At 54.8% G+C, this 24352-nt stretch overlaps 3 protein-coding genes across 3 annotated transcripts in view; 1 reads left to right on the plus strand and 2 right to left on the minus strand.

Moving 5' to 3' along the window:
• The window catches only part of LOC146752684 (uncharacterized), a 38239-nt gene extending 38005 nt beyond the window's left edge, over window positions 1-234 (minus strand). The window contains exon 1 of the mRNA XM_085531369.1: window positions 29-234. Within this exon, the coding sequence (XP_085387495.1) occupies window positions 29-94 (66 nt within the window). The 5' untranslated portion in view covers window positions 95-234. The remainder of the gene's footprint in view (window positions 1-28) is intronic.
• A 5550-nt stretch (window positions 235-5784) lies between these two features.
• Window positions 5785-8115, plus strand: LOC146752685 (uncharacterized). Its single transcript, XM_085531358.1, has 4 exons — window positions 5785-6093; window positions 6227-6337; window positions 6650-6797; window positions 7087-8115. Exons 1-4 carry the CDS (start codon window positions 6066-6068, stop codon window positions 7268-7270), a joined length of 471 nt encoding a protein of 156 aa, XP_085387484.1. The 5' UTR covers window positions 5785-6065; the 3' UTR covers window positions 7271-8115.
• Window positions 8116-11751: 3636 nt separating this feature from the next.
• LOC146752686 (uncharacterized) overlaps window positions 11752-24352 on the minus strand; it is a 63111-nt gene continuing 50510 nt past the window's right edge. The window contains exon 4 of the mRNA XM_085531370.1: window positions 11752-11765. Within this exon, the coding sequence (XP_085387496.1) occupies window positions 11752-11765 (14 nt within the window). The remainder of the gene's footprint in view (window positions 11766-24352) is intronic.

A 24352-nucleotide genomic window follows, 5' to 3' on the forward strand; every position in this document is an offset into this window, starting at 1 on the left:
GCGCACGCTTACAGTAAGGCACACCTACCTTGCGCTGGCCATGCAGGAAGCTCGTGACGCAGCTCCAGACGGCTCTCCTGAGGCCCAGCTTCATTTCACGGCCACTCACGCTCTGCTGCTGGACATTCTGCAACGGAAAAGCCACCGGATGCAAATCCCATCCCTCGCAGATGGCATCAGACCTCCGCTCTCATGGCAGTCGCACTCACGGCTCCGGGGGAGAAAGCAGACGTGTGCTTACCGAGCGAGCGCAGTTTGCTGCCAGCTGCTGGTAGGAACCCACGCCTAACCCTACAGTACCAACAGTAACCTATGCCTAACTCTACTATGGGAACAACAATCTACTCCTAACACTAAAGAATGAAGAGGAACAAACTCCTAACAGGAAAACACCAACTACTAACACTAAACCTACTCCTAACCTACTCCTAACACTAAAAAATGAACAATAAGCAATGCCTAACTCAAAAACACAAACAATAACCTATGCCTAACTCAAAAACACTAACAACAACCTACACCTAACTCTAAAACTAAACTAAACCCAAAAACCAACTATAGAAACAGGGACTGGAACAAACAGGATAAAGATGGGACTGGGGGCCCACAGAATGTGGCTGCAGAATAGGCCCAAAGGAGGAACAGATGTTACAAAAATGCCACCCAGCTAATGCAGGGGGCGGGGGCCGTGCAGCGGGTAAGGAGCTCAGCGCCTGGACCAGCCACGGTGGAGCTGTGACCATGCCAGCGCGGGGCCAGGCACGGTGGTGTGGTGCCAGGCCAGCTATGCCGTGGGCGGATCCACCTCCATGGGCTCCTCTGCAGGTGGATCCACCTCCATGGGCTCCTCTGCAGGTGGATCCACCTCCATGGGCTCCTCTGCAGGTGGATCCACCTCCATTCGCTCATCTGGAGGTGGATCCACCTCCATAGGCTCCACATGGGTGGTGGTCACGGGGCTGGTCCAGGCATGATGGAATATGGCTCTCTTACCCATCCTCTGCCTGGTGGTCATGGCGGGCCCCCTCCTCCTTCTCACTCCTAGGGCCCCCAGCTCCATCCTCCCGCCTGAAACAGGGAAAACTTCTACCCTAGCCCTCTTAGCTGCCGACATGGCTGCTAACTGCCACAGCTGTCAGAGGCGAGTGCGTTGCGCGCGGCAGCGGTGACCAAGGTGACGTGGAGAGGGTTCTAAAATGGCGGCCGCACTGCTTGCACTGGTGTTCCACATAGGATGAGGAGGGGGCTGGTAATAGCAGGACAAGGGGAAACTGATTGAAGTTGAAAGAGGGAAGATTTAGGTTGGATGTTAGGGGGAAAGTTGTTTACTAGCAGAGTGGTTAGGCCCTGGAACGGGCTGCCCAGGGAGGTTGTGGATGCCCCGTCCTTGGGGGTGTTCAGGGCCAGGTTGGACAGGGCCCTGGGCAACCTGATCTAGTAAAGGTGTATGTTTGGTGGCCCTGCCAGGCAGGGGGGTTTGTTCTTCATGATCCATGAGGTCCCTTCCAACCTGGGTCATTCTGTGACTCTGTGATACTGGTGTGTGGCTGTTTGTCCCAGCGCGCTGACCTTTTGTCTTCAGGTTCACCAACAAGACTGTAACTGATTTATGGAGGAGGCAAGTGATGGGTGCTACTGAGTGACAATCAACATCACTTTGTGGACATTTGAAAGCACCTTCCTCCAGAGCTGTTCACCTCCAGAAGAGGGTGCTCAGAAGTGTTTACTGGCAGAAGATCTGGCAGCTGCCCCCCCCCCCCAACAGGCCCCAGCCCGGCCTGAGCCACGTGACAGTGACAGGAAGTGCTTCCTGCAGGCGGCGGAGAGCACTTCCGGGCCATGGCGGCCATGAGCGGGGCCGGGAGGAGCGGGCTCTGTGCTGCGAACGGGGTCGGGCCTCGGTGCGGGGGCACGGAGGGGCTTTCGGGGGAGGAGCTCGCGGCGCTGCCGGCACCCAGAGGCGGCTCCCGGGCGGCTCCACGGTCTTGCTGTGCTGCGGAGTCACCCGGCCGGCCCCAAAAGCCTGGAGGCAGAGCCTGAGCCGGCCCCGGCCCGGATCGTGTGGTGCGGCTCCGGCCGTGCTGGGCTGTGCGGCACCAAGAGGAAGACGGCCGTTCGTTTGCCGGCCGCTCGCTGGCTGTAAGATCCGGGTGGCGCCGAGGCCCGGTTAAGAAACGGCGTGGATGAAGGTTTGTACGGATGGAGTGGGTCTGGATTGCAGTGAGCGGGACGAGTCCGGGCTGCGGTTTGGCGTGGTTGTGTTGGTTGCTTTGAAGGGCTGCCGTCATAGGGCGGAGGGAGGGAGAGGGAGAGGGAGGGATGAACAGGGAAGCAGAAAACAGATGCTCTGCTGGAATTCAGAATAAAGGGGGGCTAAAAGGGGGATAGTTAAAGGTAGTTTACAGAAAATGATTTAGTTAGAATAACAAGGAATGGAGACAGTGGGTCTGGAAGAGCAGGAAGGATGAAGATTAAGGAGTGAGAACTCCCTGAGACACCTGGTGAGAAGGGGATTAGGTGTTGCAACTCCTCTTTTGATATTTGCATCTCCCTGACAAGATGGGCGATAACAAGAGGGGGTCTGCATGATAAAGAATGTGTATTAGAATTAAGGGATGCATGTTAGAATTACGGGAAATCATTGACTATGCATGAGGTGTACCTATATCTGTATCACGGTTTTACAAGTTGGTGTGCAAGTTTGGAAGAGCTATCCCCCTTGCACCCAGCGCTGGAATAAAACATACCTGCTTTATAACCCATCTCTGGATTATAGAGTTTGATTCCGCAAGTCAGGGAGCTTTGAACAGTGCGGGCAGTCAGGAGCACGTCGCGTTTCTGCCTGCTGTGTTGGCGCTGCCGTAAGTCTTTGGGTCCCCAGGGAGGCTCTCCCTGGGGGTGTCCCGATTGGAAGGCAGGATTCAATCCCGCCGCAGCCCGTCCATGGCAGGCAGACGCTTCTCTCCTCTGCTCATGGGACTCAGCAGTGCCAGGGGTTTCACAGCGCGTGTTGCAGTGGCTGGCAGCCTCCGTGTGTTTTTCTGTTGCAAACAGGATCCCATGGTGGAGCCGAACTAGAAGCAGATGTTGGTGTCTTGTGGCAGGAGCAAGGGCAGTGGAAGCGCTGTCCAATGCCGGGCGGTGGTGACTGCCATGAGAGCAGGGGTCTGATACCATCTGTGAGGGATGGGATTTGCATCCGGTGGCTTTTCCGTTGCAGAATGTCCAGCAGCAGAGCGTGAGTGGCCGTGAAATGAAGCTGGGCCTCAGGAGAGCCGTCTGGAGCTGCGTCACGAGCACCTTGTGTGTGTGCTGGCCATCATGCTGCCAGTTTCCAAGTTCCCAGAGGCAGTAAGTGGTGCTCTCATGGGCTGAGAGAAAGGCACGGGCAACTGGCTGGGAGGGAACTGTCAAATACAAGATACGAAATACTAAAGTATTGATGCTACAGATAAAGCTCAGTTTGCATTTTTGTTAGAGTCTGTGACAACAAATACAGTGTCCCTGAAGAAATGGCTTTTTTGGCCATTAAAAGACAAAATGCAATCTTTTGATTTGCACAAAGCAGTAAAAACAACACTGGAGCGATTTTCTTTATCCTTTGACAGAGTCTCTGGGTCTTTAATGTCCCTTCCCACCCAAACCATTCCACAATAATATATTTCCACAATGTAAATGTGAAAATATCTGCCATGGTCTCCTGCTGCTCTAGATGACTGGGAATCCTCAGCGTCCATAACAAGCCCAGGGGGAGCCTGGTCCTTGCGGTGGAACAGATCTACCCAGTGGGACACGCTCCCAGTAATTCTTCCCCAGCAGCCTGGCACTCACCCACTAAGGGGTGCCACAAGCACCCACTCTATGCAGCCCTGCGTCACAGGAGGAGCAGCCCGTGGGGAGGCCCAGCCAGCAGCCTGGGGATGTGAGGTCACTATGCCCTGCCACATTGCTGCCTTGTGCCACAAGATCACAATGCCCAGCTGCGTGCTCTAGGTGTTCTGTGCCCCAATAGCAGCACTCGTTGTGGCTGTAGCAGTGGTGGTAGCAGCATGGCACGAGTACTGGGGGCCACGGCCCCCACCTGCCTTGCCGTCCTCCTACTGATAGCCATGTGTTGTCAGGAGACTTGTGCTGCTCCAGGGCGAGCAGCAGGAGCAGGTGGGTGGGCAGAGATGGGGTAAAAAATAAGCGGAAATGAGAGTGAGAAGCCCAGGTTCTGGTTCCAGTGGCTCTGTGCCTTATAGCCCTAAGGCTGCCTTCGATGGGGGCGGGGGGGTATTGGAAAAGGGGGACAGGCAGCACCACAGGAGCTGGGCAAGGGCATGAGGAAGCCCTGTGCTCCCACGGCTCTGCCGCTGGCTGGGTGGAGCATGCTCTTCATCCTGGGGGTGTCCCAGGGGAGAACGTGGAAGGTGTGTGCTGGGAAAAGCATGAGCATTTCTGCTCCAGCTGCCTGATGCTCCCCATAGAAAAATCCTGGTTCCCAACAGAGACCCCCAGCTGTAGCCCAGTGTGTTTCAGGCACCTTTTCTTTGTATGCTCTTCCACGCGGTCCCGGAGGGGTGCTGCATGTGACCAGGAGGGAGCATTTGTAAAGCTGCCGAGTGCTAGGCTCCAGGTCACCCTGGCCCCTCTATAGCTTTGGCGATCAAGGCCTGAGTCTCCCATCCTGTTACCTGTCCCCTTCCCTGGCCCCTTCCCTGTCACTAAGGGAGAGGAAGATCACAGCATGCAATGGGAACATCCCTCTTCTGTTCTTTCTTCTAGATGATGACATTGGTACTCCTTCCTCAGATGACTGGAAGGAGACTGCTTTTGTGCCTCAGGGGAAACTCCGAGGTAAGTTGTGAGTGTCTGTTTCCTTGGAAGTCGAAAAATTAGTGCTATAATAGCTTATTTGGGTACGTAAGGCTCTCCAAAGGTCTTTCAAGTCTCTTTGTGCTTTGAAGGTCGTACACAGATCAGTCATTAGTATTTCTTTACTTGGAGAATTGTCACATTTCAGTGGGAAGGCGGCCCTTGCCAGTCTTTGCTCCTATTCCTTTGCTGTTTGGGCCATGTCATTCCCTGACCTGCAGCCAGTCCTCACAGGTCACTGCAGGAAAAAAAACAAGGCAGACCCCAGTGCACAGCGGAAGCTCTCCTCACCTGTGTCTGATCACTCTTGTGCCTGCAGGCCCCTTTGGTGCATTTCGAAAGCAAAGTCGCGTCCCTGAGCCTGGGGTGGATGCCAGACGTAAGTCACCAGTCTTCATCTCATGATCTTTGCTCATATTTGGTTGTGGAAGTTCAGGAGGGGTTCATCTTTTCACTGCCTGGTGATTTCTTCTCCATGAGAAGCTTGGGTAGTCACTGTTTCTTGGGTGCTGCATGCTCCCAGCATCCCGTTGACTTTGTCTCCATACATCAGAGATCTCCCCACTAAAAAAACCTTGAGGGGCCAAATGTTCTTCTATGCCTTCTCTGAAGATTGTTTTACATGGCCTGGAGAGAGTATCTGGAAAGCTGCTGAGTGCCAGCCAACTGCCCACCTGGCTTCTCTGCAGCTTTGCAACTTTTGACCCAGGTCTGAGTGCCATGTCATCACCTGAGCCCCTTCCAGTCACTGCAGGTCCCTAAGGAAGAGAGAAATTACAGCATACCATGTCATGAGATTTTACTTTCTTTGAGAGATGCCAGCTCACAGTCCTAATGTCAGCCAGGCGCGTCTGCAGGTGTGAGTGAGAATGCACACCTGTGTGTGTGTGCCCTGCCCTCGCACAATGCCCTTGTCCCATTCAGTGATGCCGTTATGCGTTTAGGTAAGCTGCAGTGTGTGGTGAAAAGTTCTCATTCTTTGGTTGCAGAAGTGCCTCCAGGGAAGGCCGTGCTAAATCCTTAGTTGTGCTGGAACCCCACAGGCATCCCAGGGGTGGCTGTTGTCGTTACTGACTTCACTGAAAAGACCGTTCAGTTTAATATCTTGTTTGTCTGAAAGTTATCTTAATGCTTTCTGTTTAGGTCCTGAGAAACAGAAAGAGGCCCTGGAAACAGGAAAATATCTGCAGACACTGCCCCCTCTGCTAATGAAAATCATGAAGGACAAAGCACGTGGTAGGTGTATTTCCGTCTGTTCCCTGAAAGGCTTGTGAAACTGAATTTCTAGAAATACATGTGGAGAAACTGCACCATCTTCCTGATGAGAAGCAGTTACTTACAGTCCCACTCCCTTACCTCCTTTCTAAAGAGACAGGTGGAGCACCTATGCGCTGGCTTGCATTTTGGAACGGCAGAGTTCGCACACTGACTGTCCCCCTGAGAGTAATAGAGGCCATGCACACAACAACTGTCACTCCAGGTAAGGGCCGCTCATAGAGCTCCGTGGCCGTGGTTAGAGGTTGCTCCCCTCCCACTGCAGCCAGTTCCCAGGGACTTAGGAACTTTGTCCTTTTGGGAACTAGGCCACCAGAACCACATTCAGCAGATAAGGAGAGGAAACAGGACCCTCCATAGTACCTCCTGTGCACAGACCCTGCATTCCAGAGCTTGCTGTGCTTCCCCTAAGCCACCAGGCACAACAGCAGCCCGGAGCGGGATCCTTCCTGTGGTTGTTCTTGTCCACGTCACTCAAAGCAGCAGCTGGTGAAACAGATCCACATTGTTTTTCCAGGTGCGGATGGTGAGGAACACGCAAATGCCGCAGACAATAATTTTATCAAGAAGTACTGCCTGGGATTTGGTGTGGCTATCTTCGTTACCATGCTGATGGCAATGTTTTCGTGCTATCGTCTTGTCCGACAACGGAGGCAGATAAACCAGTGAGTTCTTGTTCACCCCCAACCCCATCCTGCCCCCTCTCTTTACTATAGGGATCCTGTGAGCAAGGAGGCATTTCTAGTTAAAGCAGCATAGAGAAGCCAGTTAGTTGTTGCCTAACACTGTCTGAGATTGACACTGTCAGACATTTAACTGGCCTCGCCATTCCTGCTGCATGTTCTTACTGCTGGGCCTGAGACAGGCCCGGAGCTGAGAGTGACTCTATCATGCACTGTGAGGAAGGAGAGCAGGGGGTTCTCCTGTGCCCTCAGCACGTTTCTCTCCCTGCAGGCGCCTTGCTGAAGATGCTGCAGTCCAGCATATTGCCCGCAGCAACACCTCACGCTTGGACAAACAGCTTGCTCGCCTCAGTGCGCCGCACAGAAAAGACGTGGCACAAACAACCGGTGCCTGTGCAGTGACAATCTGCCCACCAGCCGCAGAGCACCACCAGAGCGGCCCCTGCCAGGCCTGACGGCTGTCGGGCTCAGCTGCCCCCAGTGCAGCCCCCGTAGCCCACCAGCCCAGGCTCCGTGGCCCCTGGGAAGTACATCATGCCCAGTGGCCCCTATCCACCTTGGGCATCAACACCTCTTTCAGGGGACAGGAGGGACCCACCTGGTTTGGAAGCTTGCAGTCATCGGCTGGCACCCAAACAGCAGCACCCTGGCATCAACACCACCCTCCTGTCCCCCACCACCATTCTTCAGGGGTTGGCAGTGGCTCCCTCAAAGTGTCACCCGCAGGCAGCCACTGCCTCAGGGAAGCTTGAGAGGCCTGTCAGCCTCCAGCACCATCTCTGCCCTCACCCTCCCCTCCACCATCCATCAGGGGATGGAAGCGACCCCAGCAGAGTATAGACCTGGGGACATCATCCAACAGACGGACGACCATTGCCTGGGGGAAGCCAACTGGCCCAGCAGCCCCCTGTCCCCCCCAGGAACTGTCACCAACTTTCCTTCACCATCCTTCAGGAGGTTGGAGCAGCCCCCACAGGGTGGCAGTTTGAGGGCATCATCCGACACCCAGAAAACTACAGCCAGGGGAAAGCATACCAGGCCCCACAGCTCCCAGCCCCCCACAGCACCAACTCTGCCCTCCCGCTCCTCTCCTCCATCCTTCAGGATGTGGGAGTGCCCCCCCCCACAGGGGGGGCAACATGGGGGCAACACCTGTAAAACCTCTGCCTGGAAAAAGTATGACAGGCCCAGCAGCCCCAAGATCCCCCCAGCACCACCTCTCTCTTCATGCTCCTCTCCACCATTGGTCAGGGGGTGGGAGCATCATCACTGGTCAACACAACAGGGGCTTCTTTCTTTAACATCACAGAATCACAGAATCACAGAATTACCCGGGTTGGAAGGGACCTCAAGGATCATGTAGTTCCAACCCCCCTGCCTAGCAGGGCCACCAAACATACACATTTACTAGATCAGGTTGCCCAGGGCCCTGTCCAACCTGGTCTTGAACACCTCCAAGGATGGGGCATCCACAACCTCACTGGGCAGCCTGTTCCAGGACCTAACCACCCTTCTAGTAAAGAACTTTCCCCTAACATCCAACCTAAATCTTCCCTCCTTCAACTTAAAACCATTTCCCCTAGTCCTGCTATTATCAGCCCTTTCGAAGAGTTTACTCCCCTCCTGGGAGTAAGTTCCCTTCAGGTATTGAAAGGCTGCAATGAGGTCACCTCGCAACCTTCTCTTCTCCAGGCTGAACAAACCCAACTCCCTCAGCCTGTCCTCATAAGGGAGGTGCTCCAGCCCCCTGATCATCTTTGTGGCCCTCCTCTGGACCCTTTCCAAAATCTCCATATCTTTTTTGTACTGAGGGCTCCACACCTGGACACAGTACTCCAGATGGGGCCTCACAAGAGCAGAGTAGAGAGGGACAATCACCTCCCTATCCCTGCTGACCACCCCTCTCCTGATGGAGCCCAGGATCCCGTTTGCTTTCCGGGCTGCCAGAGCGCACTGCTGGCTCATGTTAAGTTTCTCATCTATCAGGACCCCTAGGTCTTTTTCAGCCGAGCTGCTCTCAAGGACAACTCCTCCCAGCCTGTACAGGTGCCTGGGGTTCTTCCGGCCCAAGTGCAAAACCTTGCACTTTGCCGTGTTGAACCTCATTAGGTTCACCCGAGCCCAGCTTTCCAGTCTATCAAGGTCCCTCTGAATGGCATCTGTTCCCTCCACCGTATCAACTGCACCACTCAGCTTGGTGTCATCAGCAAACTTGCTGAGGGTGCACTCCATTCCCTCATCGATGTCATTAATAAAGATGTTAAAGAGCACCGGTCCCAAGACAGACCCTTGAGGGACGCCGCTCGTTACCGGCCTCCACCTGGACATAGAGCCATTGACCACCACCCTCTGTCTGCGGCCTTTCAACCAATTGCTTATCCATCTAGTTGTCCACCCATCAAATCCACCTCCCTCCAATTTGGAGATGAGGATGTGATGGGGGACCATGTCAAAGGCCTTGCTCAGGTCCAGGTAAATGACATCGGTCGCCTTCCCTTCATCCACCAATGCCGTCACTCCATCATAGAAGGCCACAAGATTAGTCAAGCATGACCTTCCCCTGGTGAAGCCATGCTGGCTGTCTCGGATCACATGCTTGTTCTTTATGTGATCAAGCATGTTGTCCAGGAGGATCTGTTCCATAATCTTCCCAGGCACAGAGGTGAGACTCACCGGCCTGTAGTTACCCGGGTCGTCCCTGCTCCCCTTCTTGTAAATGGGAGTGACGTGACCCTTCCTCCAATCATCCGGGACCTCACCTGACAGCCACGACTTCTCAAATATGATGGAGAGCGGCTCAGCAACCACCTCAGCCAGCTCCTTCAGGACCCTGGGATGCACGCCATCTGGCCCCATAGACTTATACTCATTCAGTCTAAGGAGGCACTCTCGGACTTGCTCTACCCTTACAGTGGGGAGGGATTTACCTCCTTGGTCCCCACATGGAGGTATGGGAGTGCAAGACTTAGGGACGTGAAAAAGACTAGAATCCTGGCCACCAGTGAAGACCGAGGTGAAGAACTCATTCAGCACCTCAGCTTTCTCTTCATCTGTTGAAGCCATTTCTCCTTTTAAATTTACCAGAGTAGGCACATCCATTTTGGCCTGTCTCTTCTGGCCAATGTACCTGTAGAAGGTTTTCTTGTTGTTTTTCACATCCCTCGCCAAGTTCAGTTCTGCCTGCGCCTTGGCTTTCCTGATCCCACATCTGCAAGTTCGGACGGCATCCCTGTATTCTTCCCGGGTGACACAGCCTTGTTTCCAGAGCTTGTACACCCCTTTCTTCACCCTCAGTTCTCTTAGCAGGTCCTTGCTGAGCCATGCCGGTTTTCTACCTCTCCTGCCCACTTTCTTAATCAGGGGAATGGAGACCTCTTGTGCTGCCAGGAGGGCATCCTTGAACAGTAGCCAGCTCTCCTCAACGTCCTTATCTTTGAGGGCAGCGCGCCAGGGGATCTTGGCCAGCATTCCATTGAGTAGCTTGAAGTCTGCTCTTCTAAAGTTGAGAGTCATGGTCCTGCTCTTTGCCAGGCCCACATCGCTTGAGATCACAAACTCAACCAGGGCATGATCGCTGGAGCCCAGGCAGCCTCCAACCTTGACGCCTTTGATGATCTCCTCAGCGTTGGTGAGCAGCAGGTCCAGCAACGCTTGACCTCTGGTCGGTCTGTCCAATACCTGAACCAGAAAGCTATCATCAATGGATTCCAAGAGCCTTCTGGAGCTCTTGCAGCTCGCCGTGTGGTTTTCCCAACAGATGTCAGGATGGTTGAAGTCCCCCACCAGGACAAGAGCCCGTGAGCCAGACGCCTCACGCATCTGGAGCAAGAAAGCCTCATCAGCAGCCTCCCCTTGATCAGGTGGCCTGTAGTATACCCCTAATACCAGCTGACCTTTATTAGTCCCATCTCTAATCCTAACCCACAGGCTCTCAACCTGTTCTTGACTGTTTCTCATGGGGAGCTCCTCACAGTTTATCCAATCTCTGACATAAAGGGCAACTCCCCCACCCTTCCTACCTCGCCTATCTCTCCTAAAGAGCCTATAGCCATCGATGGTAGTATCCCAATTGTGGGAGTCATCCCACCATGTTTCTGTGATAGCAACAATGTCATAATTTTCAGAGTGCATCACAGTTTCCAGTTCCTCCTGCTTGTTACTCAGGCTCCGTGCATTAGTATAAAGGCACTTCAGCCGGGCTGTCCGTCTCACCACCTTCATAAGCGAACCAGGATCCACTAGAACAGCGGCATCCCCAGCATCCCCCTGCCCTACTCCCTCCTTTTGCACTCTGCAATCTTTGCCCACAGAGTTTGGTACAATCCCTCGAATGTACCGTTCAACCCCAGTAGCCCTTATTTTGCCCCCTTCCCCCTTCGTTCCTAGTTTAAAGACCTATCAATGAGTCCCGCTAATTCTTCAGCTAATACCCTCTTACCCCTCAGGGACAGGCTGCTTGCATCAGCAGCCATCATTCCAGGTGCAGTGTAGATTGCCCCATGGTCAAAATAGCCGAAATTCTTGTGTTTGCACCAGCTCTTAAGCCATCTGTTTAAGAGATGGGTTTTTTGGATCCTCCCTGTATCTTTTCCTGACACCACGGGCATAGAAGAAAAGATCACCTGCACCCCAGCTCCTTCAAGTATTCGCCCCATTCCCCTGAAGTCTTTCTTGATGGACCTCAGGCTTTGCTTGCCAACTTCCTCACTGCCAGCCTGAATTATTAAAAGTGGGTAGTAGTCTGAAGGATGAATCAATCTAGAAATTTTCTTTGAAATGTCCCTGACCCGTGCCCCAGGAAGGCAGCACACTTCTCTGCGGGTAGGGTCAGGCCGGCATATAGGGCCTTCTGTTCCTTGCAGAAGGGAGTCACCTACAACAATCACCCTTCTGTCCTTACGTGTAGAAGCAGTCTTGAGGCTTCGGGGTGACCGCTTCACCTGTGGCAACCTCATGGGTGCAACACATTCTTATTACACCTAACATCCTTATTACACCTTCCGAACTGAGTATACCTTTTCTACAAAAATTCTCAGCACCACAGATGATCATATTCAAAACATCTATAACTATATGGAATATAGATATTGTAAATTAATTCAATAAAATTCAACAACAAAACAAAATAACCAAGAAGCTGCTTCCTTCAAAAGGCAGAGTATTCTGACGAGGAGAAAACAGCAATACTAACATCACGTCATAGCGTTGCCATCAGGGCTCAAGCTAAGGCAGCCAGCTGACCAGGGCAGAACTTGTGTTAGATGCTGCTCAGTGACAACACCCAGAATGAAGTAGCAAGGATGTGAAGTGTAGGAGACTACTTGCGCTTATCACATTCTGTCTGCTGTAACAGCACTACTCAAAGATTTCTAATCGGGCCAAGATCTTTGTGAAGCAGCAGTTTGTTCATTACTGCCATCATGGCCGCACACCCCTACTGACTGTTGGGCAGGGCTGCAGTGGAGAAGGCCCTCCACACGCAGTCCTGGGCAGGCAAGGGCTGTCGGTGCACAGTGCCACACGCTCCTTGCCATCTGCACACACGTGGGCTGGCTTTGCACTGCCAGGCACATCGTCTCGCCTGGGCACTGCAGGTCCTCGCTTGGTGGTATGCAGAGACAGCGGGGCCAACAGATGAAGTTATCTGTGTTGTGTGCAATACTTGCATGACTTGGGAGCTGACAATCCTTGTGGTTCTCTGTCCTGCTCCAATTTATAGGAAGGAGAGGAGGTCCATACGTGTATGCCTGAGCATGGTTCAAATGTTGGAGGACGGACGCTATTACGATTTAGGGTGATTAGGAAGGGAAGGCGGGCAATAGAAAAGACAGGAAAAAGAATCAAGGAGTCTTTATAGGAAGCAAGAGGGAGAGAGAGTCACCACCATGGATCTGACGTGTTTAGTAGTTCAGTCATTGATCTTCAGTAGTGGTGGGTCATCAGGAGTTGTTGTTCCGCTGACGATGACTGTGACCACGGCAACAGTTTCCAATGATAGTATAAACTTACAAATAAGTCCAACGTGGTTCAGTCAGCTCTCCTTGGTGTGACAGCTCAAATCCAAAATGGTTGGGTAAGCTCTCCTTGGAATGGCAGCTTCTGGCTCTGGGATCTCATCTGGACCTTGCCAGCAGACAAGAGGGAGCAGGGACGCCCACCTGCTTCTTGTTCTTCACAGGACACGATGGTATCATTCCCCAGTTTTCCCATACCAAGCTGGAGCCAGATCTTCTGCCAGTAAACACTTCTGAGCACCCTCTTCTGGAGGTGAACAGCTCTGGAGGAAGGTGCTTTCAAATGTCCACAAAGTGATGTTGATTGTCACACAGTAGCACCCATCACTTGCCTCCTCCATAAATCAGTTACAGTCTTGTTGGTGAACCTGAAGACAAAAGGTCAGCGCGCTGGGACAAACAGCCACACACCAGTATCACAGAGTCACAGAATGACCCAGGTTGGAAGGGACCTCATGGATCATGAAGAACAAACCCCCCTGCCTGGCAGGGCCACCAAACATACACCTTTACTAGATCAGGTTGCCCAGGGCCCTGTCCAACCTGGCCCTGAACACCCCCAAGGACGGGGCATCCACAACCTCCCTGGGCAGCCCGTTCCAGGGCCTAACCACTCTGCTAGTAAACAACTTTCCCCCTAACATCCAACCTAAATCTTCCCTCTTTCAACTTCAATCAGTTTCCCCTTGTCCTGCTATTACCAGCCCCCTCCTCATCCTATGTGGAACACCAGTGCCAGCAGTGTGGCCGCCATTTTAGAACCCTCTCCACGTCACCTTGGTCACCGCTGCCGCGCGCAACGCACTCGCCTCTGACAGCTGTGGCAGTTAGCAGCCATGTCGGCAGCTAAGAGAGCTAGGGTAGAAGTTTTCCCTGTTTCAGGCGGGAGGATGGAGCTGGGGGCCCTAGGAGTGAGAAGGAGGAGGGGGCCCGCCATGACCACCAGGCAGAGGAGCCCCCCTGCAAAGGGGCAGATGTGGGTCAGATCTCTGAGGCAGGGGCTGAGGTGGGTCATATCTATGGGGCAGGAGCTGCTGTGGGGCTGATGTGTGTCACATCTACGGAACAGGTGCTGCTGTGGGGCTTATGTGGGTCAGATCTATAGGGAATGAGCTGCTGTGGGGCAGGTGTGTGTCATATCTATGGGGCAGGAGCTGCTGTGGGGCTGGTGTGGGTCAGATCTATGGGGCAGGAGCTGCTGTGGGGCTTATGTGGGTCAGATCTATGGGGCAGGATCTGCTCTGGGGCACATGTGAGTGAGATCTATGGGGCAGGAGCTGCTGTAGTGCAGATGTGGGTCAGATCTATGGGGCAGGAGCTGCTGTGAGGCAGATCTATGGGACAGGAGGTGCTGTGGTGCACATGTGGGTCAGATCTATAGACCAGGAGCTGCTGTGCGGCTGATGTGGGTAAGGTCTATGGGGCAGGACCTGCTCTGGGGCACATGTTGGTCAGATCTATGGGGCAGGAGCTGCTGTGGGTCAGATGTACTGGGCAGGAGCTGCTGTGGGGCGGATGTGGGTCAGATCTATGGGGCAGGAGCTCCTGTGGGGCACATGTATATCAGATATTTGGGGCAGGAGCAGTTGTGGGGATGATGTGTGTCAGATCTACGGAACAGGTGCTGCTGTGGTCTTATGTGGGTCAGATCTATAGGGAAGGAGCTGCTGTGGAGCTGATGTTGGTTAGATCTATGGGGCAGGAGCTGCTGTGGGGCCTATGTGGGTCAGATCTGTGGGACAGGAGCTGCTGTGGGTCTGATGGGGGCTAGATCTATGGGGCAGGAGCTGCTGTGGGGGTGATGTGTGTCATATCTATGGGGCAGGAGCTGGTGTGGGGCTGATTTGGGTCACATCTCTGGGGCAGGAGCTGCTGTGGGGTAGTTGTGGGTCAGATCTATGGGACAGGATCTGCTCTGGGGCACATGTGAGTGAGATCTATGGGGCAGGAGCTGCTGTGGGGTAGATGTTGGTCAGATCTATGGGGCAGGAGTAGCTGTGGGGCATATGTGAGTCAGATGTATGGGGCAGGAGCTGCTGTGGGGCACATGTGGGTCAGATGTATGGGGCAGGAGCTGCTGTGTGGCTGATATGGGTCAGATATATGGGGCAGGAGCTGATATGGGGCAGATGTGGGTCAGGTCTTTGGGGCAGGAGCTGCAGTGGGGCAGATGTGAGTCAGATCAATGGGGCAGGAGCTGATGTGGGTCAGATGTATGGGTCAGGAGCTGCTGTGGGGCTGGTGTTGGTCAGATCTGTGGGGCGGGAGCTGCTGTGTTGCTGCTGAGGGTCACATCTATGGGGCAGGAGCTGCTGTGGGGCCTATGTGGGTCAGATCTGTGGGACAGGAGCTGCTGTGGGGCTCATGTGGTTGAGATCTATGGGGCAGGCGTTGCTGTGGTGCTGATATGGGTCAGATATATGGGGCAGGAGCTGCTATGGGGCAGATGTGGGTCAGATCTATGGGGCAGGAGCAGCAGTGGGGCAGATGTGAGTCAGATCAATGGGGCAGGAGCTTCTGTGGGGATGATGAGGGTCAGATCTATGGGGCAGGAGCTGCTGTGTGGCTGATGTGGGTCAGATCTATGGGGCAGGAGCTGCTGTGGGGCACATGTGGGTCAGATCTATGGGGCAGGAGCTGCTTTGGGGCAGATGTGGGTCAGATCTATGGGGTAGGTACTGCTGTGGAGCTGATGTTGGTAAGATCTATGGGTCAGGAGCTGCTGTGGGGTATTTGTGGGTCATATCTGTGGGGCAGGTGCTGCTGTGTTGCTGCTGAGGGTCAGATCTATGGGGCAGAAGATGCTGTGGGGTAGATCTATGGAGCAGGAGCTGTTGTGAGGCTGATGAGGGACTGATCTTTAAGGCAGGAGCTGCAGTGGGGTGCATGTGGGTCAGATCTGTGGGGCAGGAGCCACTGTGGGTCAGATCTACTGGGCTGGAGCTGCTGTGGGGCTGATGTGGGTCAGATCTATGGGGCAGGAGCTCCGGTGGGGCACATGTATATCAGATCTTTGGGGCAGCATCAGTTGTGGGGATGATGTGTGTCAGATCTACGGAACAGGTGCTGCTGTGGGGCTTATGTGGGTCAGATCGATAGGGAAGGAGCTGCTGTGGGGCAGGTGTGTGTCAGATCTGTGGGGCAGGAGCTGCTGTGGGGCAGGTGTGTGTCAGATCTATGGGGCAGGAGCTGCTGTGGGGCTGGTGTGGGTCAGATCAATGGGCCAGGAACTGGTGTGGGGCTGATGTGGGTCAGATCTATGGGGCAGGAGCTGGTGTGGGGCTGATTTGGATCAGATCTATGGGGCAGGAGCTGTTGTGGGGCTGATTTGGATCAGATCTATGGGGCAGGATCTGCTCTGGGGCACATGTGAGTGAGATCTATGGGGCAGGAGCTGCTGTGGGGTAGTTGTGGGTCTGATCTATGGGGCAGGATCTGCTCTGGGGCACATGTGAGTGAGATCTATGGGGCAGGAGCTGCTGTGGGGTAGATGTTGGTCAGATCTATGGGGCAGGAGTAGCTGTGGGGCATATGTGAGTCAGATGTATGCGGCAGGAGCTACTGTAGTGCAGATGTGGGTCAGATCTATGGGACTGGAGCTGCTGTGGGTCAGATGTACTGGGCAGGAGCTGCTGTGGGGCGGATGTGGGTCAGATCTATGGGGCAGGAGCTCCTGTGGGGCACATGTATATCAGATATTTGGGGCAGGAGCAGTTGTGGGGATGATGTGTGTCAGATCTACGGAACAGGTGCTGCTGTGGTCTTATGTGGGTCAGATCTATAGGGAAGGAGCTGCTGTGGAGCTGATGTTGGTTAGATCTATGGGGCAGGAGCTGCTGTGGGGCCTATGTGGGTCAGATCTGTGGGACAGGAGCTGCTGTGGGTCTGATGGGGGCTAGATCTATGGGGCAGGAGCTGCTGTGGGGGTGATGTGTGTCATATCTATGGGGCAGGAGCTGGTGTGGGGCTGATTTGGGTCACATCTCTGGGGCAGGAGCTGCTGTGGGGTAGTTGTGGGTCAGATCTATGGGACAGGATCTGCTCTGGGGCACATGTGAGTGAGATCTATGGGGCAGGAGCTGCTGTGGGGTAGATGTTGGTCAGATCTATGGGGCAGGAGTAGCTGTGGGGCATATGTGAGTCAGATGTATGGGGCAGGAGCTGCTGTGGGGCACATGTGGGTCAGATGTATGGGGCAGGAGCTGCTGTGTGGCTGATATGGGTCAGATATATGGGGCAGGAGCTGATATGGGGCAGATGTGGGTCAGGTCTTTGGGGCAGGAGCTGCAGTGGGGCAGATGTGAGTCAGATCAATGGGGCAGGAGCTGATGTGGGTCAGATGTATGGGTCAGGAGCTGCTGTGGGGCTGGTGTTGGTCAGATCTGTGGGGCGGGAGCTGCTGTGTTGCTGCTGAGGGTCACATCTATGGGGCAGGAGCTGCTGTGGGGCCTATGTGGGTCAGATCTGTGGGACAGGAGCTGCTGTGGGGCTCATGTGGTTGAGATCTATGGGGCAGGCGTTGCTGTGGTGCTGATATGGGTCAGATATATGGGGCAGGAGCTGCTATGGGGCAGATGTGGGTCAGATCTATGGGGCAGGAGCAGCAGTGGGGCAGATGTGAGTCAGATCAATGGGGCAGGAGCTTCTGTGGGGATGATGAGGGTCAGATCTATGGGGCAGGAGCTGCTGTGTGGCTGATGTGGGTCAGATCTATGGGGCAGGAGCTGCTGTGGGGCACATGTGGGTCAGATCTATGGGGCAGGAGCTGCTTTGGGGCAGATGTGGGTCAGATCTATGGGGTAGGTACTGCTGTGGAGCTGATGTTGGTAAGATCTATGGGTCAGGAGCTGCTGTGGGGTATTTGTGGGTCATATCTGTGGGGCAGGTGCTGCTGTGTTGCTGCTGAGGGTCAGATCTATGGGGCAGAAGATGCTGTGGGGTAGATCTATGGAGCAGGAGCTGTTGTGAGGCTGATGAGGGACTGATCTTTAAGGCAGGAGCTGCAGTGGGGTGCATGTGGGTCAGATCTGTGGGGCAGGAGCCACTGTGGGTCAGATCTACTGGGCTGGAGCTGCTGTGGGGCTGATGTGGGTCAGATCTATGGGGCAGGAGCTCCGGTGGGGCACATGTATATCAGATCTTTGGGGCAGCATCAGTTGTGGGGATGATGTGTGTCAGATCTACGGAACAGGTGCTGCTGTGGGGCTTATGTGGGTCAGATCGATAGGGAAGGAGCTGCTGTGGGGCAGGTGTGTGTCAGATCTGTGGGGCAGGAGCTGCTGTGGGGCAGGTGTGTGTCAGATCTATGGGGCAGGAGCTGCTGTGGGGCTGGTGTGGGTCAGATCAATGGGCCAGGAACTGGTGTGGGGCTGATGTGGGTCAGATCTATGGGGCAGGAGCTGGTGTGGGGCTGATTTGGATCAGATCTATGGGGCAGGAGCTGTTGTGGGGCTGATTTGGATCAGATCTATGGGGCAGGATCTGCTCTGGGGCACATGTGAGTGAGATCTATGGGGCAGGAGCTGCTGTGGGGTAGTTGTGGGTCTGATCTATGGGGCAGGATCTGCTCTGGGGCACATGTGAGTGAGATCTATGGGGCAGGAGCTGCTGTGGGGTAGATGTTGGTCAGATCTATGGGGCAGGAGTAGCTGTGGGGCATATGTGAGTCAGATGTATGCGGCAGGAGCTACTGTAGTGCAGATGTGGGTCAGATCTATGGGACTGGAGCTGCTGTGGGGTAGTTGTGGGTCAGATCTATCGGGCAGTATCTGCTCTGGGGCACATATGAGTGGGATCTATGGGGCAGGAGCTGCTGTAGTGCAGATGTGGGTCAGATCTATGGGGCAGGAGCTGCTGTGGGGTAGTTGTGGGTCAGATCTATCGGGCAGTATCTGCTCTGGGGCACATGTTGGTCAGATCTATGGGGCAGGAGCTGCTGTGGGTCAGATCTATGGGGCAGGAGCTCCTGTGGGGAACATGTATATCAGATCTTTGGGGCAGGAGCAGTTGTGGGGATGATGTGTGTCGGATCTACGGAACAGGTGCTGCTGTGGGTTTATGTGGGTCAGATCTATAGGGAAGGAGCTGCTGTGGAGCTGATGTTGGTTAGATCTGTGGGGCAGGAGCTGCTGTGGGGCCTATGTGGGTCAGATCTATGGGGCAGGAGCTGCTGTGCAGGTGCTGTGTGTCAGATCTATGGGGCAAAAGCTGCTTTGGGGTAGATGTGGGTCAGATCTATGGGACTGGAGCTGCTGTGGGTCTGATGGGGGTCAGATCTATGGGGCAGGAGCTGCTGTGTGGCTGATATGGGTCAGATATATGGGGCAGGAGCTGATATGGGGCAGATGTAGGTCAGATCTTTGGGGCAGGAGCTGCAGTGGGGCAGATGTGAGTCAGATTAATGGGGCAGGAGCTGCTGTGGGTCAGATGTATGGGGCAGGAGCTGCAGTGGGGCTGGTGCTGGTCAGATCTGTGGGGCGGGAGCTGCTGTGTTGCTGCTGAGGGTCAGATCTATGGGGCAGGAGCTGCTGTGGGGCCTATGTGGGTCAGATCTGTGGGACAGGAGCTGCTGTGGGGCTCATGTGGTTGAGATCTATGGGGCAGGCGTTGCTGTGGTGCTGATATGGGTCAGATATATGGGGCAGGAGCTGCTGTGTGGCTGATGTGGGTCAGATCTATGGGGCAGGAGCTGCTGTGAGGCACATGTGGGTCAGATGTATGGGGCAGGAGCTGCTGTGTGGCTGATGTGGGTCAGATCTATGGGGCAGGAGCTGCTGTGGGGATGATGAGGGTCAGATCTATGGGGCAGGAGCTGCTGTGGTGCTGATTGGGATCAGATCTATGGGGCAGGAGCTGTTCTGTGGCTGATGTGGGTCAGATTTTTAGGGCAGAATGCTCTGTGGGGCAGATGTGGGTCAGATCGATGGGACAGAAGATGCTGTGGGGTTGATGGGCGTCAGATCTATGGGGCAGGAGCTGCTGTGGGGATGATGAGGGTCAGATCTCTGGGGCAGGAGCTGTTGTGAGGCTGATGATGGTCTGATCTATAAGGCAGGAGCTTTTGTGGGGCGCATTTGGGTCAGATGTATGGGGCAGGAGCTGCTGTGGGGCACATGTGGGTCAGATGTATGGGGTAGGAGCTGCTGTGTGGCTGATGTGGGTCAGATCTATGGGGCAGGAGCTGCTGTGGTGCTGATGTTGTTCTGATCTATGAGACAGGAGCTGGTGTGGGGCAGATGTGGGTCAGATTTTTAGGGCAGAAGGCTCTGTGGGGCAGATGTGTGTCAGATCTATGGGGCAGGATCTGCTCTGGGGCACATGCGAGTGAGATCTATGGGGCAGGAGCTGCTGTGGGGTAGATGTTGGTCAGATCTATGGGGCAGGAGTAGCTGTGGGGCATATGTGAGTCAGATGTATGGGGCAGGAGCTACTGTAGTGCAGATGTGGGTCAGATCTATGGCGCAGGAGCTGCTTTGGGGCTGATGTGGGTCAGATCTATGGGGTAGGTACTGCTGTGGAGCTGATGTTGGTAAGATCTATGGGGCAGGAGCTGCTGTGGGGTATATGTGGGTCATATCTGTGGGGCGGGTGCTGCTGTGTTGCTGCTGAGGGTCAGATCTATGGGGCAGAAGATGCTGTGGGGTAGATCTATGGGGCAGGAGCTGTTGTGAGGCTGATGAGGGACTGATCTTTAAGGTAGGAGCTGCAGTGGGGTGCATGTGGGTCAGATCTATGGGGCAGGAGCCGCTGTGGGTCAGATCTACTGGGCTGGAGCTGCTGTGGGGCTTATGTGGGTCAGATCTATGGGGCAGGAGCTCCTGTGGGGCACATGTATATCAGATCTTTGGGGCAGGAGCAGTTGTGGGGATGGTGTGTGTCAGATCTACGGAACAGGTGCTGCTGTGTGTTTATGTGGGTCAGATCTATAGGGAAGGAGCTGCTGTGGAGCTGATGTTGGTTAGATCTATGGGGCAGGAGCTGCTGTGGGGCCTATGTGGGTCAGATCTGTGGGACAGGAGCTGCTGTGTGGCTCATGTGGTTGAGATCTATGGGGCAGGAGCTGCTGTGGGGAAGACGTGGGTCAGATCTATGGGGCAGGAGCTGCTGTGGGGGTGATGTGTGTCAGATCTATGGGGCAGGAGATGCTATGGCGCTGATGTTGGTAAGATCTATGGGGCAGGAGCTGCAGTGGGGTAGATGTGGGTCTGATCTATGGGGCAGGAGCTGTTGTGGGTCCGATGTGGGTCAGATCTATGGGGCGGGAGCTGCTGTGTGGCTGACGTGGGTCTGATCTATGGGGCAGGAGCTTCTTTGGGGCTGATGTGGGTCAGATCTATGGGGCAGGAGCTGCTGTGGGGATAATTTGGGTCAGATCAATTGGGCAGGAGCTGCTATGGGGCAGATGTGGGTCAGATCTATGGGGCAGGAGCTGCTGTGGGGCAGATGTAGGTCTGATCTATGGGGCAGGAGCTGCTGTGGGGCTGATGAGGGTCAGATCTATGGGGCAGGAGCTGCTGTGGGGCTGATTGGGATCAGATCTATGGGTCAGGAGCTGCTGTGTGGCTGATGTGGGTCTGATCTATGGGGCAGGAGATTCTTTGGGGCTGATGTGGGTCAGATCTATGGGGCGGGAGCTGTTCTGGGGCAGATGTGGGTCAGATCTATGTGGCAGGAGCTGCTGTGGTGCTGATGTGTTTAAGATCTATGAGACAGGAGCTGCTGTGGGGCACATGTTGGTCAGATCTATGGGGCAGGAGCTGTTGTGGGGCACATGGGTATCAGATCTTTGGGGCAGGAGCTGTTGTTGGGCACATGTCGGTAGATCTATGTGGCAGGAGCTGCTGTGGGGCTGATGTGGGTCAGATCTATGGGGCAGGAGCTTCTGTGGTGCTGGTGTTGGTCAGATCTATGGGGCAGGAGCTGCTGTGGTGCTGGTGTTGGTCAGATCTGTGGGGCAGGAGCTGCTGTGTTGCTGCTGAGGGTCAGATCTATGGGGCAGGAGCTGCTGTGGGGCCTATGTGGGTCAGATCTGTGGGACAGGAGCTGCTGTGGGGCTCATGTGGTAGAGATCTATGGGGCAGGCGTTGCTGTGGATCTGATATGGGTCAGATATATGGGGCCGGAGCTGCTACAGGGCAGATGTGGGTCAGATCTATGGGGCAGGAGCTGCAGTGGGGCAGATGTGAGTCAGATCAATGGGGCAGGAGCTTCTGTGGGGATGATGAGGGTCAGATCTATGGGGCAGGAGCTGCTGTGGAGTAGATCTATGGGGCAGGAGCTGTTGTGAGGCTGATGATGGTCTGATCTATAAGGCAGAAGCTGCTGTGGGGCTCAAGTGGGTCAGATGTATGGGGCAGGAGCTGCTGTGTGGCTGATGCGGGTCAGATCTATGGGGCAGGAGCTGCTGTGGGGCAGATGTGGGTCGGATCTATGGGGCAGGAGATGCTGTGGGGCTGATGTGGGTCAGATCTATCTGGCAGGAGTTGTTATGTGGCTGATGAGGGTCAGATCTATTGGGCAGGAGCTGCTGTGGTGCTGATGTGTTTAAGATCTATGAGACATGAGCTGCTGTGGGGCAGATGTGGGTCAGATCTATTGGGCAGGAGCTGTTGTGGGGCACATGGGTTTCAGATCTTTGGGGCAGGAGCTGTTGTGGGGCACATGGGTTTCAGATCTATGTGTTTGGAGCTGCTGTGGGGCTGATGTGGGTCAGATCTATGGGGTAGGTGCTGCCGTGGAGCTGATGTTGGTCAGATCTATGGGGCAGGAGCGGCTGTGGGGCTGGTGTTTGACAGATCTATGGGGCAGGAGCTGCTGTGGGGGCTATCTGGGTCAGATCTGTGGGACAGGAGTTGCTGTGGGGCTCATGTGGTTGAGATCTTTGGGGCAGGCGTTGCTGTGGTGCTGATGTGGGTCAGATATATGGGGCAGGAACTGCTGTGGGGTTGTCTGGGGTCAGATCTATGGGGCAGAAGCTGCTATGGGGCAGATGTGGGTCAGATCTATGGGGCAGGAGCTGCTGTGGGGCAGATATGGGTCTGATCTATAGGGCACGAGCTGCAGTGGGGCAGATGTGTGTCAGATCAATGGGACAGGAGCTGCTGTGTGGCTGATGTGGGTCACATCTATGGAGCAGGAGCTGCTGTGTGGCTGATGTGGGTCAGATCTATGGGGCAGGAGCCGCTTTGGGGCTTATGGGGTTAAGATCATTTCGGTAGGAGCTGCTGTAGGTCAGATATATGGGGCAGGAGATGCAGTGGGGCAGTAGTGGGTCTGATCCATTGAGAAGGATCTGCTGTGGGGTAGATGTGGGTCAGATCTATGGGGCAGGAGCTGCTGTGGGGTAGATGTGGGTCAGATATATGGGGCAGGAGCTGCTGTGGGGCAGATGTGGGTCTGATCTATGGGGCAGAAGCTGCTCTGGGGCTGATTTGGGTCAGTTTTTTGGGAAAGGTGCTGCTTTGGGGCTGATGTGGGTCAGATCTATGAGGCAGGTGGTGCTGTTGGTTTCATTGGTGTAAGATCTATGGGGCAGGAGCTGCTGTGGGACTGATGTGGGTCAGATCTATTTGTCAGGAGCTTCTCTGTGGCACATGTGGGTCAGATGTATGGGGCAGGAGCTGCTGTGGGGCTGATGCGGGTCAGATCTATGGGGCAGGAGCTGCTGTGGGGCTGGTGTGGGTCAGATCAATGGGGCAGGAGCTTCTCTGGGGCACATGTTGGTCAGATCTATGGGGCAGGAGCTGCTGTGGGGCAGATGTGGGTCAGATCTATGGGGCAGGAGCTCCTGTGGGGCACATGTATATCAAATCTTTGGGGCAGGAGCAGTTGTGGGGATGATGTGTGTCAGATCTACGGAACAGTTGCTGCTGTGGGTTTATGTGGGTCAGATCAATGGGTCAGGAGCTGCTGTGGGTCATATGAGGGTCAGATCTATGAGTTAGGAGCTGCTGTGGGTCAGATCTATGGGGCAGGAGCTACTAAGGGGCACATGTGGGTCAGATCTATGAGGCAGGGGCTGAGGTGGGTCATATCTATGGGGCAGGAGCTGCTGTGGGGCTGATGTGTGTCACATCTACGGAACAGGTGCTGCTGTGGGGCTTATGTGGGTCAGATCGATAGGGAAGGAGCTGCTGTGGGGCAGGTGTGTGTCAGATCTATGGGGCAGGAGCTGCTGTGGGGCAGGTGTGTGTCAGATCTATGGGGCAGGAGCTGCTGTGGGGCTGGTGTGGGTCAGATCAATGGGCCAGGAACTGGTGTGGGGCTGATGTGGGTCAGATCTATGGGGCAGGAGCTGGTGTGGGGCTGATTTGGATCAGATCTATGGGGCAGGAGCTGTTGTGGGGCTGATTTGGATCAGATCTATGGGGCAGGATCTGCTCTGGGGCACATGTGAGTGAGATCTATGGGGCAGGAGCTGCTGTGGGGTAGTTGTGGGTCTGATCTATGGGGCAGGATCTGCTCTGGGGCACATGTGAGTGAGATCTATGGGGCAGGAGCTGCTGTAGGGTAGATGTTGGTCAG

Source organism: Coturnix japonica, unplaced genomic scaffold, assembly GCF_054131305.1.
Source record: "Coturnix japonica strain WE unplaced genomic scaffold, WE-NBRP24 Scf042, whole genome shotgun sequence".
Classification (NCBI taxonomy): domain Eukaryota; kingdom Metazoa; phylum Chordata; class Aves; order Galliformes; family Phasianidae; genus Coturnix; species Coturnix japonica.

Coding starts and splice junctions, on each gene's coding strand:
- LOC146752685 (XM_085531358.1), top strand. CDS start 6,066: ATGAAAATCATGAAGGACAAAGCACGTG. Junction 6,094..6,226: donor CATGAAGGACAAAGCACGTG/GTAGGTGTATTT, acceptor TCCTTTCTAAAG/AGACAGGTGGAGCACCTATG. Junction 6,338..6,649: donor CACAACAACTGTCACTCCAG/GTAAGGGCCGCT, acceptor TTGTTTTTCCAG/GTGCGGATGGTGAGGAACAC.